The following is a 21,579-nucleotide window of genomic DNA, read 5'->3' on the forward strand; positions in this document are numbered from 1 at the left end:
CTAAACCTTGGCTAGAAGAACTGGAAGCAGGTCTAGAACCAATGAAGCTTGCTCTGAAACGCACATCAGCTTTAGTCGCAGTTGCAGGTTTATCCACTGTGCAGCTTAGCGCAATGTTGGGCAGTAATTTGCTTCGTTTAGGGCGCTGGGGGAAGCAGCGGCTGAACAGACCAGCAGGGCAAGGGTCAGGGTCAGGGCTGTGACCCTCCGTAGCAGGAAGCACATTAGTGTGCCAGGCCGGTCCTCGGCGTTATTTGACTAAGGAGGAGTGTATGCATTTGGGTTTTGCTGTTAGCTTTCTTTGCCAGGGGATGTTGGTGCCATGTGGGCAGTCTGGAGGTGACTCTGAGACCTCCTGGCCCCTACATCAAAAGATGGTCCTGAGAGTCTAAAGCCACTTCTTGGTGGCCAATCTCGGAGGCAGCCTCACCCCAGTTTGATACAAAGGAGACCCAAAAGCCTAAACTGTATTTTGGTGCATGACCCGAAGGGCTTTGTACCTTGGTCCAGCAAGGCTATAGTGAGCAACTTGGCAACCACCTCTGCTGTTGCAGCAGAAATAAAAATCCATTTGTGAGCTAGACTTTAAAAGGAGCAGAAAGCTGGAAAAGAAAAAAAAACAGGAAAAGTGCCTTGGACTCACTGCGTTCCTGTTTCCTCACTCTAGGCTGGCACCAATCACAGGCAGGAAGGTCATGGAGGCAGAGTGGAGCAGCGAGCAGCAGGGCCAAGGCAGCTCGGAGTCCCACCACTTCCTCGTGCTTTAGGGCTGGCATTGGTAGTGCTTGCAACTGAGTGCTGGAAAGCTGCGTTCTGCTGAGGCTGTTCCCCTTGGTCTCCACCAAAGCTGTTGCTTCACCAGAGGCTGGTCAGTGACACCCTCATCCTGCTCTCCACTGTGGCTGAAGGGCACCAATGGTGTAGAAGTTATTAGGTGGCTGGATGCCTAGCAAAGGAGATGGACAGACCAGCAAATGCACCCATCCAGCTTTGCTTAATCAGGTCCACATCGCTGTCTCTGCCACCTCCTCCAGCACATAAGGTTAGTGAGTGTGCTGTAGAGACTGGGGCAGAAAAACCCCAACGGGACAGATATCATCAATGAGACAGACTGTGCATCCCCGCCCCCCCCCCCCCCCCCAGTCTCCCCTTCTAATATTTGGATAAAGAAAGACAAAGACAAGCTCAGCTGTTGTCTTTAGTTTATTTCCCCTGAATTTAGACACAGCTCCGGCTAACCACCACAGCAGCAAACAAATCACAACCTGGAAAGGGGACACACAGGTGCAAAAACAGCCCCTTGTCCCTCCCCGCAGAGGGACCAGCTGCTATAAAGCAGCCAGCTCCTTGCAGCCTGGGACCCTGAAGAGCAGGGTCCACATCGTGCTGTTTCGAAGGGGCAGCAGCAACTGGGATGTGTTGGGGTAGACAATTTCAAGCCGTGAAAGCTGACCTGTTTGTCAGGGGGATGTGAATGAACTGTGGTAAGCAGCACAAACTCATGCTAAAGGTGATGGCAGTGCTCAGGGAGTCTGATCTTGGATGCAATGGCACGGTGCAGATGAGGCAAAACATAACCGGCACTTCAGCTCTCCATCTGTCCTCTCTTCCTTTCCCCCAACCTTTTCCTTTGGCTATTTTAAAAAGGGGATCTAAGCATTTACAGGGGAGACATAAACAGGGATGGGTCACTGAAAGGCAAACTGTGTGGGCATTTGCTCTGGGAACCAGCAGTACAGTATACTAGGAAGAGAGAGAAAGCCTCAGTGAAATGGGCCACATAGGTGGCTCAGAAACACTCTAAGCTTTCTTCCCCACAGATTTGACAGTGAAGGATGTGCAGCAAATGATCCTTCCACAGTTTGCTTGACAGTGATGGTGCCCCCTTCACAGTCTGAGCAATTGTTTTTCCAGATGCTTTGAGCACCCCTGTATCCTGCCATGGGCCAGCTTTCGAGGTGGTCTCTGCAAAAGGATCATTCCTGCACATGGCCTTCTCAGCCAGGGACAGAGAGCAAGGAGGGTGCTACCAAGCCTGAGACTTGGACAAGCAGCATCGACAGAGAGAAAAGCCAATTCTCTATTGCAGATTTTAAGTGCTAGAAATGCCAAAGCTGACACAAGGGAGCAGAGAAGGGCTAGGTAAGTGCCAAGCCAATGCAGCAGGAAGCTGAGCTAAGCTGGTCAGGGAGCTTGAGGCAAACTCCAGCCAAGACCCCAAGGTGCTTTTTGGAGAGACAGCAGCCTTGCAGGAAATTCAGCAGTGAAGACTGCTGCAACCTGGCTTTTAGAAACTGCTTTCTAGCAGCAGAGGCATCTGTTGGGTTGAAATAAAAGCTGTCCCTATAACTGGGACCTAGGAAAGTCTGAGACTTCAGTGCTTGTTCTGATTTTCGTAGGGGCTGCTCTGGTTTTATGCACAGGAGTTAGGCTGATGGTGAGAGAAGAATGATTTAATAGCTTAGTAGCAGTTATTTGCCTAGTAAACTTCTTGTGATAAGCAGCACACACTTTCCCTGCAATACCCTTGGATTAGGTCAGAAACATTCTGAGTGAATAGACGCTAGGACATCATAAACAGCTGCTGTTTCTGCACTGTCGAGATGGGAGGATGCAGCCAATACATCAACAGTACAGACAAAGCTGCACCATGATCATCCAACACTGTGGCACTGTAACGTCCCTGAGACCTTCAGATGCTTTTGAACATGAACCTGGAAACTATGACTTTTAACCTTGGGTTTTATCAGCAGCAGCACTGGGTTGGAAGCTTAAAGGATGAGGCATGAGGCAGTTTCTTTCCTGCATCCCAGGCCATTATCAAAAGAAAGGACTGAACATGAGTGACAGGTCCTATTTCACTGGATACAGTTGCAAACCAAGAGCCTTCACGCCTGTGCGAAGCCCATGCCTCTGCTCAGCAGGTGGTTTCTGGAAGTTCAGCTTTGAATTAATGCCCAAACCCCAGCTTTGCATGACTACAGAGAGATGTGCACTTACTTAGGAGTTGGATTTTGCTTTGTATTCTCCTTAACAAGCATGCTCCAAATGGTAAAGGGCTTTGAGAGGGAAGACAGCATGAAAAGAACAGCCACAACTGATGCATGCTCCAAGAGGAAAGGGGTGGCAGTCTCCCTCAGGGCAGCAATGCCTGGGTCTTTGACCAGTGCTCAGCAGGCACAGAAAGGGGGGCTGTCAATGCTCCATCATCACATCAGAGACATTTCTCTCAGCAGGGGCTGAGGAGAAGCAGCTACTTCTGCCTGAGGAATAAAAAAGAGGGTCCTCCAAGTAGGTACAGTGGGTTTGAATGAGTCCTGAGAAGTGCTACGGAAGGACAGGGTATCCAAGAGGAAAAGTCAGTTTCAGTAGAAGATGCTGGCACAGGAATAAGGGGTCCCAGCAAGAGCTGTGCTAAACACAGAAGAGGCACTTCTGAAACTCCACAATCATATTAACCTGTTAATTTATACAGCGGCTCTGTACAAAAATAGAAGGGTTCTAATAAGATTAACAATATTAAATAAATATTTAATAGAAAAAGTCTTTGGCCTAGTTCATAGCTCATCCTTTGGGTTGATGTTCATTTCACTGGGTCCTAGGTGCTCCTGGTCCAACATTGCAATCACTTCATCTGCCTGGATTCGCTCCTGCAAGAAAGGAAGAAAAAGAAACCGTAACAGCAGAGCTTCGGTGCTTGCCCCCAGTTCATTCACAGCAGTCCAGCCCACTGGGAGCAGCCACAGCAAAACAATTCATCTAGGCAGTGTTGTCCAGAGGACAGGACACAGCCTGGAACTTGTCCTGGGGATCTGCTAGGCAAAATTAATCAAATCACCTTGTACCTCAATACCTCAATTTCCCTCCTCCCTCCAGGGCCATAATGGATAGGGGCAGAGCTGACGTATCGTAGTTCCCTTATCATATTACACTAACAGCCGCTGCCACTGCCAGGGTGCTGGAGCCTCCTCTTGTCCTCCTGGTAAATCTTCCCCTTGCCTTGTCAGCTAAGATTTCCAGCTTTCTCGGCAGGGCTGATCTCCTACCATACGTGTGAACAGCACCGAGCAGAGTGGGATGTCAGCTATCACCAAAACGCAGACAGAAACAGTAATGTGTGTGTCTAAAACTAAGCTTGTCCCAAAACATCGCAGCCCACCTGCTTGCCCAATACACAGCATTCACAGGGTGGAAGCACAATGGTTTGGCTTTCTCCCTACATTTGGCTTTGCCAGGAACTTGCTCAGAGTAGGCCTTTTGCCTTTTATCCCCATAGACCAGGACTGCTATTGAAGGGATATAGGGGCTGATATGGCAGACTTTTAAAACAGAATTCAGAGATTGACAGTTGAAAGGCACCACAAACCAGATCTTTCAGGGCATCGAGGTGCTCAAATCCGTGGACTTAGGGGAAGAAGGTGCCAAACTGCCTTTGAGGATCTGCGAGCAGCAGGACATTACTCTGGGCTTCTCAGCTGCAGATTGCTAATGAGGCCTTTCCCCGTTCATTATTGGCCACTAGGTGTCACAAATGCCCAGCTTCAATCCTGCGCAGAGCCATCCAGCATCGTGTCCAGCATCTAACCCTGGTGGGTGCAGGCAGAGCAACCTGCACCCAGGAGCATGGCTAGCAGAGAAAATTGCTCAGTCCCAGTGCCTCCAGCTCTCCTAGCAGTCCCTCACTCCTCATTTCCCTGAGGCACACTTCATGGGAATGCTGTTGGGGGAGTTTGATGTGGGGGGCTAAAAGATGTGGTGGGACTGGAAGCTAAGGATGGGTTCTTTCTGCAGTGGCTAAGAAGCATGAAGGGAGGAGCCGTGGGCTTTTACTGGCATCTCCGGGACATTGGGTACCCCCAGCTCCCCTCATATTGCAAAGGAGGAACTCACCAGCTCTCTGTAAAGTGGGTCCAAGGTAAACCAGAGAGCCACAGCACACCTCTGGCCTTTGGTCACGGCTTTCACCCCGTGGGGGTTCTCACCGCCCGATGAGAAGCTGATCATTCGCCCGCACTTGGGCTTGATAGAGGCCTGCAGGAAAACAGGCAACAAGTTGACATTGTAAACACAGTGGCAAAAAGCAGCACGGCTATTTACACTGGTGACATCTAGGCTCCCAGTGGTTCAGGACCTTTGACCTCACTGGGTGTCCCTGCATCACTTGGGACTTGGTGAGCTGCTCTGCAGGACACACAGGACTCTGGACATGGGAGGACTGAGGCTTAGTACTGCTGCACAGATGCCACGCAGGAAGGAGGTGGCAGTGTGGAGTCATTGCAAAATCTGCAGGTGACCACCTCTGGCAAAAATGGGCCATGGCATGACCGCAAGGAGGATCAGGCTAACCTTGGCACAGGCTGTGGAATTCCTCTTTCTTCTCTGAGTCCACAAGGATCCTGCAGGACCTCAGTGACCAAAGTGCCAAAAAAACCCAATCCTTAAGCGCTGGTCTTAGGTAGACTCAATCTGTCCTCCAGCATCTACAGGACATCACAGCCCCTGTGTGGTGCCTAGACCCCCTGTTCAACCACAGAGAGGGAGGCTGTCTTCCCACATGACTCCATGACAAGCATGGGGGCTAAGGCCTGAGTCATGTTCCTCTCAGGGACAGTCCACAGTGGTGACCCACTCTGAGAGGCCTTAGCCAGGTTAATCTTTTGCAATGCGTCTTATGGCAGAAAATGGCACCGCAGACACTATCTTCTGTTCCCGGGATGGACACAATCATCTCTGCAGACTGAGTTGCTGCAGTGAGGATTTTGAACATGGGCTGCCCTCACCAGGGAGGTGCAGTGAGGAGGAAAAGTGACCTGACACCATGACATGAGGGGAGGATTTGGCTAGCAGGGAAAGATGTCAGTGTGTATTACAGAGGCATCGGTATCACTTCATGTTTGGCCACAAGGTGGGGTGGGAGCTCAGCAGTCCTTGAGGCAAGGAGGAATCTCAACCAGTGCCGGCCTCTACCCGGGTTGTTTTTCAGCCAACCCACTGCCAGAGCAGAAGTCGTGCAAACTCCTTATCTGCAGCTCAGTTTACTGCATGGCACAGCCTCTGGGCAGGGAACGAGGTCTGTGCACCTCTGCCAGCAGACAGAAGGTTTTGTATGGGATGTTTGCAAGAAATGAGACACAGGACACCCAGGAAAACCGTGTTCCCCCAGCACAAAGACCAACACTCTTAGGAACAGGCTGCAGAAGAACATCACAGAAATTGCTTTGGAAATTAACTCCCACCATTCAATTCACAGCAGCTTAGCTAGGAAAGGCCACTGACTTACGGTTACAGTTTTGGCATCCATCTCAGTGAAAATGAACTCGCCTCCTTCGAAGTCCGCATTCATGTAAAGAAGGGCACTGGGGGAAGAAGCAGGATCCCAGTGAGGTGAGTAAAAGCAAGTGGTTAGGGCTGACCTCCCACCTATGTGACAGATCTCATGTAGCTCCATGGAGATGGTGACTGTGGTGGCTGCTGGAGGGAAGACAGGGAAGATTCCCATTGTGGGAATTGGTTGAGACTCACAATACTGTATGTGTTCAGCTCCTTCCTGGCCTATGATGCCAGAAGGCACTGGGGACAGAAACAATCCTTCTGTGTGTTATCGGCCTAAGTGGGACAAACCTCTTTCCTTCTTGTCTCATCAGCTAGGGCAGTCTTGCCCAAACTATCTCTGTTTTGGAGTCAAAGCTGAGAACCAGCAGATCTCTCCTTGAGCAGGGGACAATTCTCAGAATGAACACAGATTCCCACCAGCTCTCATCCTACTGAAAGCATCCCACAAGAGAGCTGTCCTGTGGGCCACAGCTGGGAACTCCTGGCCCTAAAATACTGTAGAGCTTTTGCAGTTACATTCTAGCTTGAAGCTTAGCTTTGATGCCTGCTTGCACCAAAAATTATCTGCTGGATTGAATTTTGGCCATTACTAGGAGGTATCAGCTTTAGAGTTTATAGTCTGTAGAGAGCATGGTCTGCCCGGCACGTGCGCCCTTCAGTTGCTTGGATAAGATAGCTGGCTACCCTGGAGAGGCAGCCGAGATCAGCCCGCCTTCCTACCTGTAATCCCGGAAGGTGTAGGCAGGAGGCTCCTTCCAGCACTCGTTGGCCTCGGGGTCCAAGAGGCAGTTGTCGGCATGGATGGGATGGCTCAGGTCGTTCCTCTTCTCCTGCTGGCCTAGGCAGGACCACGTGGAGGAAGGGGGAAGGAAAAGGGATGGGATGAGATGGAAATGCCTGGCTCTGTGAGCTTCACCATGGGATTTGAGTCTGCCCTGACCCCACTTCGGGTGGTGTTCACAGGTGAAAGGAAGAAAGGAAATGCTGGGGAGAAAAGGCAAAATCTGAGCACTAGGATTTGCACAGCTTTGCTCATTCCTTGCAGCAAGGTTTGAGGAAAGAGAGATGGAGAGCTGGGGGGATGGAAAGAGTGCAGTAAGAGGAGAAAAGAGAAGAGGGAGTAGAAAAGAGGAAGAGTTGGAAACACAAAGAACAAGAGATAACCCAGGAAATGAACTTCTCTAGACACCAGTATCCCCACTCTTTTCTTCTGAGGGAACAGTAACTTTGCCTGGCCCTTAGCTATCAGTTTAACCATCAGACAAAACAGAATTTCTCCCATACTTGGGTCCCTGCTCATCACACCACAACACCACTTGGCGGGGCTGAACTGGTGGTAGGGCCTCTCCAAAGCAGTGACAGTCACCACATCTATAAGCACAGCAAACCCTATAGCTGAAAACGTAGCTTCCTCCCACCTCCCTGGCAAGATGCTGGCTCCTTCCTGGAGCTGCTCACCAGACAGGGCTGTGCGGCACACCAAGTGTGTGTAGGAGAAGTACAGCGTGGAGTTCAGCATGAAGTAGGACTCGACGATCCTGCGAGCCTTCTCGCTGATGTCGTAGAAGAGGCGGGCGCTCTTCAGTGGGACACGACCCTCATAGCCATACTGGGCAGGGAAAAGAGGCCAAGAGAGAAAATTAGAGCTGTGTGCTGGCTGGAAAGGGGGGCAGTGGAAGAAGAGGAAGGATAAAGCTGTACCTTGAGGGCTTTGAGGACAGTGGCTCCTTCAAATCTCTCATTTGGGGTATGGGGTGAGGTTTTGCCCCTGTAACCATCTCCAGCCAACATGATCCCCTGCCAGGAAAGACACAAACACAGGTGAGACATGAACTGATTTATCAGGAGAGGGGTAGCTGCAGTGAAAGTACCTGGTATCTTCTTCCCAGAATACCTCAGGGCCACATTCACCAGGAGAGGTGGAAGGGGTGGGAAGGCACTGTGGATCTCCATGAATTGGAGATGCTGGGAAGCAGCTGCCCACCTCCAAACTGGGGACGTTCAGGTATCTTCTAGCCCCTCTCCAGGCCAAGGTGCTGATGGATGAAAAGGCTCCACTGGGCTTGTGGATGAATACCCTTCATGGTTGTGTATAACACAGGGAAAAGAGCTATTTCTGTGTGGACTTTGTCCTTTCAGCTTTTCTTTTTAGAATGGCCCAAGATGGGGCACCAGGTCCTGTTCAGGAGTTATGGGTATGTTATAGGGACGAGTATCTGATCACTCTCCATGGGCATCACAACATTGGTTGCACAGGTTCAGTGAGTGAGATGCAAGTCCAGAGGCTCCCCTTGGACTGATCACATGTTCAGCTCTAACCAGCCAAACGTGTGTGGGGCATCAGACACTCAACCCAAGTGACAGTCAGTTCTCCCCGTCCAAGCCTTGACTACTCACACTGGCCACCCTGTGAAGCTCTTGGCACTGCTCCTCTGAGATGACATTATCCAGCAGCACTCGCTGGGTGCCGTTCAGCTGTTGGGAGTTGTAGACAAACTTCACGTCGCTGTAGAGAAGAGGACCCCCTGATGGAAAGAGAGATACAAAACAATCTTGCTGAACATAATATGGCCTCATTAGCATCTTGCACCATGGCTGAGAGCCAGCTGAAGCCACCCAGGTGCGCCTCTAGAGAAACAGCTTTACAGCAGTGTAACTGAGAGCAGAATTTGGCCTTGCACCAACAACAAAAGAAACAGAAGCAATGGAAGCACCCAGAGGTGTAATCAATTTGCTGCAAGAGCATCACCACTTGCCAGTCTCTCATCAGCCGCCTTGCAAACGCAGGGACCACCTTCTAAAAATGCCAAAACCCAATGGGATGTCACAATGGACACAGACCCTGGTTAACCTAGCTCTCCTGCCCAGCAGCCAATGTAAATGAAAGCCCAAGTTTCCATTGCCTTTGCTCTGTGTGACTCTTGCTGGCTTGGCATGCAGCACCACTGTCTGGAGTTGTCATCACTGGGTTTTTTTTGTTTTCTACTTGTGTAGAAAACCTGATGCCATGGTGAGCTCACAGCAAGCATCGTTTGTGCTTGACCTGGCTGGTAACAGAGCAGAGCAGGCTGGGAGAGGGACAGTTGCAGGACCTCAAGGCCCATCCTTCCCTCATCCTTCCCAGGGTCTACCCTGTGCTACTGCAACCCCTCGCTCTCTGCTCTCGGCCTCCGAGTTGCCTTCCTCTCCCTGCCGGAAGCCAGCGGCTTCCGTTTTGGTGGTCCCTTCTATTTGGTACAGGACAACTGAGCCTTGCCACGTGCCAAGGGGAATGGGCAAGGGGAAGAGAAAGATGAGCTCTTTAGAATTAGTCTGGATTGATCCCTGTCAAATCTGCCTGATTGGAAAAACATGGCAAGGACACTAAATCACCACCTCCTGAAGCCTCTTCCCCTCATCTTCTCTAAGACAGCAAATAAAAGAAATGGCAACAACAACAAAAACTTAAACCAGATGTTTCAACAGGAGGAAGGTGAAATGCATCTAAGTCATGGGAAAAACTATCTGTTGTCACAAAGCTGCAATAAGACAGAGGAAGCAGAGGCACAGAGTTCCTCTCACCATGTGGCACAATGAAACTCTTCTGTTGCACTGCTTTTATAATTACTACCTTTCTTGTCTATTACAGCACATTTTGTATTTTTGGAAGGTCCCCTTGGCTGATGGAGGACACATAATCCTGAAGCAAGATCCCCCCCCACCGCCCCCACACCAGCCCACAAGTTTATTTCTGAAGAGTTATATTTCTTGGAAATGGAAAGCACGGGATGTCCCTCGTGTCCGTTCTGTTGCTTGATAATAGCACGTATTATAAATGGAGTCAGATCAGAGACAGAACCCTGAAATCCAGTCTTCTGGCACACTCCAACTCACATAGCAGCTTTCCAGCTTGGGTGTTGCTCTTCCCCAGATGCAGGAGAGTAGGCACGTAAAGGACTAATCTGGAAGAGATCACTCAGTACTTCTCCAGTTTCTTCTATTCCTCCTCAGGCATCTGCTATGGGCCAAAGCAGCAGCCCAGCTGCACCTTCACGTGGACCCACTGCGGCCATTCTTAGGTTTGGAAGAATGGTTTGTCCTGCTTGTGTCTTGCTTTTTCAGAGCCCCATTGCTGGCAGGATGTAACCTTCGGCTGCCAAGATCAAGTTATCAAAAGCAAATTTGCAAACATCCAGAGAGCTTGTAAGTTTCTGCTAACTGTGCCATAGTGCAACCTAGGGAAGAAACTCATTCCCTTTGGGTTTTCCTTCTGTTTTCAGTCTGGTGTACCAAACTTCTGCTGTCTCATACATCACAGCATGCACTGCGCTGTTTAAGTCACAGCAGCCAGCGAACCTCACCAGGGTCAGCATACATGCAAAGAGAGGAGTGCTGCGTTTATGCAAAGTGCCTACATTATTTTTGCAAATGAAATGATTTGAGCTAACGAACCACGGATGGCTCAACGCTCTACGCTGTCTGTTTGTCTGCCTTGCAGCTACTCTGAGAACTGCGGCATCATTTTAGTTTCTCAGTTGCTGGTCAGGCTCAGATACAAAAAACAAAGCAAGCATTGGAAATGGAAACCAGGTTGTCCTGGCTCTCAAGTTCTGGTTCTCAGTCTCTTCTTGTCACAGTATTAAAATGAGTTTGTCTTGGCCAATGTCCTGTCACTGAAATCTTGAGTTTTTGACAACATGGTAGTATTTCCTAACACTGACTGCTGCCCTGAATGCAGGTGAACTATGGGACCTAGCACTAGGACCAGAGCTATTTTACTGTCCTGCAACCTCTCTTCCTTTCTGCTCTGTCATTAAGCCCAAATTTCACTGAGTCAAAAATGTATCTGACACATTGAAGCTGGACAATCTGTGGCCAATGTGCTCTGACTGCCCTTTTGGTACAGCAGGGAAAGATGGGGAGGATTGAAAGCCAGTGCCATTTTCTTCCTGTCTGATGGCTTTTAAGAACCCAAACCATATGCTGGGCTGTCTGGTACATTGTAACTGGGTGGGTTTTAACATTTTCCCAACCTGAAATTGCAGCGGAGGTGAGTTTATTTCGGAAGAGAAGCCTAGATCCAGGTCTGAGATCAAAGGAAGAAAGTAACCCAAAGGAGTAAGAGCCTGTGCAACCAATCAGTGCAGAAATGATCTGGGGACCTTGCAGGGGCTGCCCTGGAAGCTGTAGTGAGAACACTGAATCCTTGTATCACGTCTTCAATATGTTCCTGGCTATGTTTCTCAGCTCCGTTGGCCTCTAAAAGCAACTGCAGAGGGATCAAGGGAATCCCAGTTCAAATCACCACACGCGCAAGCACACACAGAGACTGTGCTAAAAACTCATTTGCCTAAAGAGTTGCTCTGGTGTCAAAGGCAGCATGCACCCTAGGGCTGAGCACGGTGGGAGACAGCAGCAAACTCACTGGCATTGATTTGGCTAAATGTACCAGACAGGCAGATTCTGTTCTAGCTCCTATGGCAAAACCAGCATGAAAAAAGAGTCGTTTCCTCCCTTGTGTATGTTTCTGTGAAAAACACCCAAAGGAAATGGGAGTTCTTCAGACTTTTGGGAGTGAAAGTACTTGGGGAAAAGAGGAATGGGGGGAAAGGAGCTAAGTGCAGAAGAGGAGTACACAATGAAAATGGGCATTTTTATTTCTCTTTTGACCTTTTCTCTTCTTTCTCCAGTGAAAAGAGGAAAAAAAAAGACAATGAAGAGAAGAGAAGCAGACGGATGGACAAATACCCGATTTTGTTTGTAGTTTCAGTTTTCTTTGCAAACCTGAAAAAAAATTCTGCCTCAAAACCAAAATAAATACATAGACAGAAGGAAAAACAGAGAAAGACAAACTCCAAAAATATTTGGTTATAGAAAACAAAACAGAGCAACAAATAAAAAGCAACCAGCAAGCTGTTCAAGATATTCCTATAATATTTTCCTACATTACTTGTGTAGCTAGAGTAAGAGATAACAAGGCTCTGAACAAGACACTGAACAGCTGGAGAGAACTTGGGTCATGGAAAGCTGTGAAATTCTCCAAAAGGCAAGACTGTCCTTGATATTACAGGGACATTTCTTTGCCCGCTCGTGTGGAGTTGGCCCACTAGAGACACGAGAAACCTCTTGACTTGAGATCCTGCAGTTTTGCAGTGAGGAGTAGGCTTTGGAGTTTGGCAGCAATAAAATTTTTCAAAATTGTTCTGGGGAAAATCTTGTCTATTAGTAGAAAATGTGATGGTATTTTCTGCGGCTGGAGAGAATGTGCTGAATCAGTTGAAATATCTGCCATCAGGCCTTAAAATCAAGCAGTTTGATGTAAGCCAAGACATGAAATCAAAAGTCAGACTGCAAACAGAAATGCTTATTGAAACGGTGTAGTCCAGCATGTTTAGCAAAGCATCAGTACCAGAGTTCCCAAAGCCAGTGCCGCCAGCATCAGCCCTTCTCCAGCCTGGACAAAAGGTAACATTTTAATCTTAAGAGCATCTCGGGGAAAGATTACTGTTGGTGTCACCTTCCTCTTGGTGATGAAGAACCAGCCTCCCAACTCTGTATTTCAGGGCTCAGTGCTGAGCAGCTCAGCAGGGTAGAAGAGCAGATCCAAGAGCATTATAGTGCTGGCAAGATCCACAGACCAACAGATGCTACTGCAGGGTCAAATAGAGACGTCTCTGTTAAGCAAAACTGCAACACCCCAGCTAGGATTGGACCTCATTACTCAAGTGCCAGCTTTCTTATTATGGTGATTATGGTGGCAGTTTCTACTCTCTAGTGATAGAAGAAAACTTCTGGTTTTGGTGAAAAACTTTCATCAGACTTACCCTCCTTCAACTCTCGATCTGTTTTGGATACAGGTTTCTTTCCCAGGGACAGCCTGGGCCCATCCTCTGGTTCACTGCTAATACTTGATGGAACACTGAGGAGTAAGAGAAGAGGAACATCATGACTTTGGCAACAGGTCTCTAGTTTTGGAAGCTATGCTGTTTTTGCACCTCCTGGAAAACACTACACCAAAAAAAGGACAAATTGGTACTTTGTATGAATTCCAAGACTACACCAGTAGAAGCTCTTCCTCGTCCTGTTGTAAAACATTTTCTTGGAAATGGAAACAATGGCTTCCACCAGCAAAGCACAGACACCAACAAAACCTGAAGAGCAACACTTGCCTCCCTGACCAAACTCCCTCTAGTTCATCACTGGTTCTGAGGCACTCAGCTAAAATAAGGTGCTTGTGGGAATATTTGTAATGGAAAGGCAAAAGGTCCTAATTCTATAGCGATGGTGTGCTGGGGTAGACATGGTAGCACCTCCTGAGAGGACAGGCTGGTATCTCCATCACAGACACATCCCTTTCACAGTCCCTGTGGGTGCCTGCAAATCCCCGGGTACAGACAGCACGGTGGTGCCTTCAGGCAAGGACTCACCTGTGCTCATCCTGACGGGCTCCATACCGGTTCCAGTAGTTCTGCAGTAAGAGAGAGAGTTTGTGCTTTTTAAATTAATGATCAGATTCATCCCAGAAAGCTCTTGCAGGGTTTCCTTGCTCTGCTTCACACTGGAGGAAATCAGTCAATCTCTCTGGTCTGGATTCATCCCCTATGACTTTGGGTGCTTGCCTGGAGTGACCAAATGGAAAGATTACCCCAGACCTGAACTGGTGTCATACAGTGAGTACAGGGGGAACCCTGCATGATGGCGACACTCAGCTGGGCAGCTTGCCTGGCCTTCTCTGTCCCATCCCACCACTGTAAGATGGGGGGGGGGGGGGGCACTTGGAGGAGGTCTCACTGGATTGATGGCTGAGAGACAGCCAGATGCCAAGGAGGGGATGGATGAAGCTGCGTCTGCCTCTCCTCCACCCTGGAACAGCTGCCTCACTTGCCTTGCCAACTCCATTTTCGTACAGGGAACAAACTGGGCCAAGACATAGCTCCTGAGTCACCGACATAGGGCTTGCTTTACAGCAAGAAGAGAGAGGGAAGCCATTGCTATAGCTGTAAACCCATAAACAGCCTTCACAATGATAGAAACAGGCATTACTGGCTCTGTGTAGGCGAATCCAAGGCCGGCTGCAGCCATCTGCAAGAGGTGAGATTCCAGCCTATGGCGCCTCAGTAGCATTTTAGCTTCCTGAAATGAAGAGGAGAAAGGGAGTTGCTATAAGCGTAGTTTTCACAAGAAATGGCAAATGTACCTCTGCTTAAACAGGGAATTACTTTTCATGCATCATCTCAGACTCCTGGGAGATGAAGGACGCACCAGTTCCTAGATCATGCCTTAGATCAACTCTGGGGCACAGGGTTGTGCTGTTCACTACATTACAGACCTTCTGCGTGGGCTGGGTTGGTGCTGAGCTCCTCAGTTAGGAAGCCCAAACACTCAGCATACATGTGCATCATTACTGGAGAGAGTGAGCACCCTGGAAAACCTCTAAATTTCTCAGAAAGATGCTGACTGGAGAAACCCCAGCTGCAGAGCTGGAGACAGATTCAGGCTGTTGGGATATGGACCTTGGCTAAGCTATGCCTCAGCTCCCTGTCTGTAACACGGAGCTACTAGCCCAGCCCTGTCTGTCAGGAACGGTGGGTGGGTTCGAACATTGCACACTGTGAGGCACTCGGGTACTGTGGGACGGGGACCACAAAAGCAGAGCTAGCTGAAAATCTTCCAACAAAGATTTTTGTGTGAAAAATAGGTAAAAAAAAAAAATGCTAGGTTTTCTCCTAGAAAGTTACTTAGCAAAACAAAATTAATTGCTTTTTTAACAGAAAATGTCAAAACTTTGGAAACAGATTGAAATGTTTTTGTCAACTTCATTTTTTTCCTAGATTCACGTTGTGAGGAGAAATGATGATTGTTCTTGTTTTTTATCATTTCAGCACATGGTTTTCCTGGAAATCAGGAAATTCCCTAGGGAACAGAAAATCCAATTCCTGATAACCTCTACTTACAGAGCAAAAGGAATGAGTCTGAGCAGGGCCGTGACGGGATGAGAGGAACTTCTCATGTTCTGCATTGTGAGAAAGGCAGCCACAGAACCACAATGAAAACTACCCTGAACAAAGAGGAAGTCTGTCCCACTGGGTGACTGAGTAAATACTGTTTGATTGTTTGACCCCAGCCTAACCCTGCTATGGCAATGCTGTTCCCTGCAGAACAGGCTGAACACTTAACTCTAAGCTATCTGTCAGTGACTCAAGCAGTAATGCTGACATCCAAAACTTCTCTTGGGAAAATACTTCCCAGCCCTCTCTGAATGGAGGTTCCCCTTGTGCTCAGCATTTCATTGCATTCCTCCTCCACACGCCTCCTCCAGAGCACTGAGAGAGAGGAAGGGTTTACATTGTTCAGGCACTCAGTCATCCCCCACACTGCCCTTGCTTGGGCTTTGTTTAGCTGAAGCCCCAGTTTAAAGAAGATCCTGCTCTCCAGTTTCTTGCTCACACCAGACCCTCTGGATCTGCACTATTACGGTTTGCATCACCAGCTAGTCCATCATCTTCACATCTGTTTTCAAAGGGGTCCCAAGATGGGAAAATTGCCAAGCTGCATTTATTTCCAGATGATGTTTCTGCACTGTGCTACCAAATGTTCTTATGTGACATTTGTTCTCACCTTTCTGGGCTTGATGGTGTCTGGATCCAGAGTACCTTCCAAAAGGCCCTCATAATAACTTGCGTTCTCTAAAACATCTTCATCATCTGGGTGGAAGAGAAGGTAGGACTTGGCACACTCCAGAGCTTTCACATAGTCACCGACTGGAAGGGAACACAGCAGTTGTTAGGGGGCAAAGGGGTGCCCAGCACTGTTGCCCTTTTGGCTGTGCCAGGAGGGTCACAGAGCACAGAGGGCAGAGAGGCAAAAAGGGGAGGTAGTCACAGGTGGAAGGAACCCTGTGAGCCCTCTGTTAGCAAAAGCATGATCCCAACACTTAACAAGGCTGCTTTGATGCAACTTTGTCTTAGCTGCTCCATTTCACAGGCAAGGCAACTGAGGCTCAGTGACGTGACTTCTCTGCAGTCATGCACAGGTTAGGGACTGAATCTGGGAGATGGCACCCGGCCCTAGTCCCTGCAGACTTTTGGGGTGCAGAGCACAGCAAATGGGGAGCAGGTCTCGTGGCCCTCCCTGGGCTGTGGGGAGGAACCAGATCTGAAGTAAGCAGTGCTGGATTGGCATGCGGGACACTGGGAGAGATGCATCCAGGGAGAAATGCCAGGCCCTCACCGCATCCTCAACCCGGCAGGAGCTGGAAGGCCACGCTCTTCACAGAGGTAGGATATTGATGCTCTTTGGCAGCAAACTGCCTCTCTCATGTGCAGGATCTCTCAGGGCTCTCAGAGTTTTACCACCACATTAAACCTCTAATTTGGCAGAGGAATAAAAAAGCTTGTACATCATGCATGAAACCTTGCTGACTCCTCTAGCTTTATTCTCAGTGAGTTGATGAATGAAGAAGCTTTTGGTTTGAATAGCCACTTTTGACAAATTCTGCCCTCTTTGCTAATTTTCTCCTTTTCAGGGAACATTTCTTACCCTAAGCCTGTCTAAGACATTTGAATTCTGCCTACACTTTTTTTATATATAGCAGAACATTAAAAAATCATACAGGACCAGACAACTAACAGTATTTTATAGCACTGCCAGCTCCTGCAACTTCATTGTGATTCTTAAAATATTTAGTAATTAGCCAAAAACTCCAACTTCTGGAATCTTGGGATAAACTTGGGATAACTTGTATATCTGTTATATTCAACTTACAGTATGTAAGAATGTGAATGGCCAAAATTTTAACATCAAAAGGCAAATGAAAGGACCTCAATATGCATGATTTATTTAAAGAAGAATCACAAAGCTTGACTGCTGATTTTTGAATATTTGATTCCAACAATATAATACAAAAGCACTTTTATAAAAGTACTTAACTATGCATTTCACTCAACCTGAAAGGGAAAGTACTTTTGAAAAGACAACTTTCAGTGCCCTTTCCCCCTATTTTAGATAGTGCCATTGCACCATGGCAGCAGACACTTCACAAGGAAATATCCTGATTCCCAAATAAAACAATTCCTCCTTGCACAAAATTCAGCAAGAGCTGTAAAGAGCAGAAAGACAGACTTTACCTCTGTAATAGGCAAACTGCAAGTAGTCATAATGGAGAGGAAGGAAATTCTCAATGGGCGAGATACGTCCCGAACGTGTGGCGAGTTCTCGGACGCAGTCGTGTTTGCACATCAGGACTTGCATGTAGTGATCTGCAAGAAAAAGAGGGTAAGACAGTCTGAACTGGGAAGGATGGTGACAGTGATGAGACTAGGACAGAGGGATATTAAATTTCCCAGACTGAAGGACATGCGACTCAAAGGGCGGTGGCACCGAAGCAGGGGAGAAGAAAATTCCAGTGTTGAACTGTCTTTCTGTGTGCGTGGATGCGACTGGGAGACCCATTACTCTGCTGCTCTGGCCCGGCAGGCGACTGACAGCACCTATAGAAATAGCTCAGACCCTTTATGAAAGCCAATGGAGAGATGCAGTCACATTTTTGGCCCCTTTCAGAAATGCCTTTCTCCTTCTGTCAACTGCAGAGGGAGTTTGAGCATCTTTTTTGTATTCCAGGAGCCATTACTTGTGTGCCAAAACCGTTCACACACTGTTGTTCTTCCCAGATGTGCCGGTGGGAGCTTGCTGTTAAGTCCACGAGCCACACCAGAGGTGAGGGAACCCACACAGCAGCAGAGGTGTGAAGACAGGATGGCTGTCATATGAAAACTAATCCCACACCATCTCCCTTCAGCTCATCTTTAACCCTCTTTTCTGCAGCAACAAAGCTTGCAAGGGCAGAGTTTTGCAAGAGGGGCTGGCGGTTTAGTGTAGTTATTCAAGCACAGCTGTGCAGGGCGCGTGCACTGCTAGTTTGAAAGGTCTAAGGTGCAAAAGTTGGCAGCAAAATCCCTATGCTTGTTGCTTCTTGACAATGACAAATTTCCCAGGACAATGAAAGCATGTGGTAAACATCTGCCATCAGCAAGCTTTCTAATTGGAGGGGGTATGCAATATAGACGTTGTATCAGCTGTGCGTTTTCTAAGCCAAAACTGACATCTGATTCCAGTTTGCAGCCTTTGCTGCAATGTACTTACAAATCTACTTTGCTTGCTCTGCCTCTGTACACCAGTAAAGACTTCAGGAAACAAACACAGGCTTGAAAAAAACATGTGCTCGGCTACCAAAGCATTTCTCAGAGCTGCCAAAAAAACAGCCTGAGGAATTTGCACTGAGATCAAGTGGAAACTCAAGACAGTCCACACTTTCTCTGAGCAGGTAGTCTGAGTGGACATCTGATTTACCAAACATATCCAGGATATGACACGAAGGGAAGCGTGAAGGAAAGGGACGTAAATATTTTTGCTATAACTTAAACCAATTTATGCATTCTAGACGTGAAATGATCCATTACGGACAAGCACTGCTTTCTCTCGTTACTGTCAGGTCCTGCAGAATATACATATAGGAATCGGTCACCAAAACGCACCTTTTCTAGGGTGGAGAGATGAGGGCATTTCAACCTCATGTAGTAGCACACCAAACTAGCTTGGGACTGAAAAGAGAACAAAGTTTTGGAGAAACTTAAACTCATTTTCTCAGTGTTAAGAGTTTACACTCCCTGCTGAAACATCTGGGCCATGAGCCGTGGACTCAGGAGCAAACTCTGGTTTAAGTTATCCTGTAATGAGCCACTCTCAGTTCCCTGTAGGAAAAAAGTGACGCTACGTGTCTTATTCCCCTCCTTCTGCCCTCACTTCCCTGTCTCTTTGGGTGCCTCAATGGACCTGGGGGCTGGAGTTGTTACTCCTAGGTGTATGTGGCCAATCCAAGTCACAGCCCTTGCAATGACAACTGGGCTCACTCTTGTTCCCGTGTGACGTGCCACGGAGGAAACCTCTGCACCGTGACCATGTCTGCACTCCACATTGTCCACGACAGAAGCAGGGGGCTGCACTCGACTTGCACAGCACAGAAACAATTTACAGAGAGGCAGGAGATCAAAACCTGTTTGATGAGCAGCAGCTTTCAGCAAGAAGGAAGGTGGGTTTTCTTCACCACTGAGGGCTCTTCTATTGGAGGGCTTGATATGGCCCTTGGTTTCCTGGTCATGGTCTTAAAACCATGCATGAATCCCTAACAGTTACACTGGTGCCAAAACCCATCTGCAGGTCAGCCCTTGGAACACTTGTCGTATTTTTTTGCATGGGTAAATATTAGAAACAATTCCTCGTTTTGTTCCACAGATGATAAGTAAGTAATTAAACCCAACAAAGGCACTTTCCCTTTCTGTGTGTTGGTAGTTTCCCATCTTCTTAGGTTCAGTTAGACCTCTTGTCTCTCTGCAAACACAGTTATGCAAAAATGAAGAATGATCTGCATTTGAGTGAAGTATTTTTCACAGGACAAGCAAAACTCCAAGAGTTTGATGGAACTGCAAGACCAACAGCAGATAAATAAGATTTCTGCTGCCAAATAAAATGTAATTTATTGCTCTTCTTTCTCTTACCACTAATTAATTGTAATCTTATTTCTACTGAGAACAAATCATTTTAATTCCCTCTGGCTCAAAGCCACACAGCCACACATGCAAATCTGAAGACTACATAGCAATGTTCAATTCTCTCCAGAGATTTCAGTCAAGGTTGTAATTAGGTGGCTCTCCACAAATGACAAATCCATCCTTTTGGATGGGGAGGAAGCTTACATGCTGAGCCTATCTGGCAACTTTCCTGGCCACCTGGAGCACGGCCAAGAGAACTCTTCTGCTTTCTTCATATATACAGAAAATTAGAGGGACTATAGATAGGGCCTGGTGATGCCTAGGTTCCACCAAGGTATGTGCGACTGTGCACAGGGGTAAACAGGTGTAGAGAGACTAAACAATTCGTGCTGAAGCACTTACATTCCATCTCTTACTGAAAGCTGCAAATGCTCCACACAACTGGAAATCCAGTTCCTCCGGTCCAGTTTCTGTTTAGGACCAAAATGAGATGTTCTAGTTCCCTGTCCTCTGTTCAGTGTATTTACATTTTCCAGCCTTACAGGTGCCTGCTGCAGGGTTACTAACAGCAGTGATGGAAGGAAAGACACTTGATCACATCCAGCCAAAGGCCCAAACTCAGTAATAAAAAATATTGCAAGGTCAAGGGTGAAAACTCTTCAGATGCAAAAAGATCTCACCTGCAATAGCTTCGTAGAGGCCAGCCTTATATTCCAGGTATTCATGCTCCTCAAATCTCTGAGGCCCTTCACACATGATCTGGCACTCTTCATCCTCAGAGTAGTACTCTTTCAATGCGCGCTCAAAGAACTCAATGGCCAGCTCGTACTCCTCCTTATCGTAGTGCCTTACCCCAGCAGTGTAGTCCTCCTGTAAAGTAGGCAGGCAGACGGCAAGGCTCTAAGTGGACTGCATTGCTCAGACCATAGTATCCTGCCTCTGCCAAGAGCAGGTGCTTTTTGAAAGAAAGTACAAGTGGGCAAAGACAGGTACTAACAGGCATAAATGGCTGCACCAAGTGACATTTAAGCATCAACGGACTTGTGGAGCAGTGGAACCTCATAAACCTGCCTAAATGCTCCTTTGAACTCCTCTGTACTTAGAGCATTCTCAATGCCACTGCTGGATTATGCATTGTGTGGAAAAAAACAAAAAACCACTACTCTGTTTTAACCCTCCTGTCCAAATACTACATGGAATGCCCCTAACTTTGAATGGCTCCTGAGCATGCCAATGACACAGGATGAGTGAAAGAGGCTATCAGCTGACATGCAAAGCAAGGAAAAAGCTTGCACTTGGCCCAGGCAGATCTGATTCAGAATGTCCCCACTTGAATGCCTCCATTACACCAAATGGTCACTCTTGCTTCCTTATACTTTGTGAAATTAGAAGTAGGGATAGCCCTGGCATTTAAATTCATATCACTCACATAGCAAAGCAGGCAGAAAAGCCAGTTCAATTAGCTTGTGCAACAAGAACTACTGGAGGAAGAACCTTTCCATTGGCTTTGGTGGGCTTGAGGCCTGGCTTGTAATCTAGTGTCATGCCACTGCCTCTCCCTGCCCATGGAAAGAGAAATGTCTGCGTCTTGAAAACTCAAGAGAACAAGACCTTTGCTTCCAGGACCACATTAGCCTTGTGCTCGCCCTTCAGTCTGGGGAGGTAGAAAAAGCTGTCAATCTCCTATTTGTCACCCTTGCACCCTCAACAGCACAGTCAC

At 47.8% G+C, this 21,579-nt stretch overlaps 1 protein-coding gene across 3 annotated transcripts in view; it reads right to left on the bottom strand.

Moving 5' to 3' along the window:
- Positions 1 to 1,190: 1,190 nt before the first annotated feature.
- P3H2 (prolyl 3-hydroxylase 2) overlaps positions 1,191 to 21,579 on the bottom strand; it is an 88,770-nt gene continuing 68,381 nt past the window's right edge. For all 3 annotated transcript variants that reach the window (XM_026093545.2, XM_026093546.2, XM_064516789.1), the window contains exons 3-15: positions 20,540 to 20,729; positions 17,439 to 17,570; positions 15,931 to 16,073; positions 14,356 to 14,445; positions 13,740 to 13,780; positions 13,137 to 13,231; positions 8,731 to 8,858; positions 8,035 to 8,130; positions 7,792 to 7,942; positions 7,054 to 7,171; positions 6,281 to 6,356; positions 4,891 to 5,031; positions 1,191 to 3,650 (exon numbers count right to left, since the gene is read on the bottom strand). In XM_026093545.2, the coding sequence (XP_025949330.2) occupies positions 3,558 to 3,650; positions 4,891 to 5,031; positions 6,281 to 6,356; positions 7,054 to 7,171; positions 7,792 to 7,942; positions 8,035 to 8,130; positions 8,731 to 8,858; positions 13,137 to 13,231; positions 13,740 to 13,780; positions 14,356 to 14,445; positions 15,931 to 16,073; positions 17,439 to 17,570; positions 20,540 to 20,729 (1,494 nt within the window). In that variant the 3' untranslated portion in view covers positions 1,191 to 3,557. The remainder of the gene's footprint in view (positions 3,651 to 4,890; positions 5,032 to 6,280; positions 6,357 to 7,053; positions 7,172 to 7,791; positions 7,943 to 8,034; positions 8,131 to 8,730; positions 8,859 to 13,136; positions 13,232 to 13,739; positions 13,781 to 14,355; positions 14,446 to 15,930; positions 16,074 to 17,438; positions 17,571 to 20,539; positions 20,730 to 21,579) is intronic.

The sequence above is a fragment of the Dromaius novaehollandiae genome, chromosome 9 (genome assembly GCF_036370855.1).
Source record: "Dromaius novaehollandiae isolate bDroNov1 chromosome 9, bDroNov1.hap1, whole genome shotgun sequence".
Taxonomy (NCBI): Eukaryota; Metazoa; Chordata; class Aves; order Casuariiformes; family Dromaiidae; genus Dromaius; species Dromaius novaehollandiae.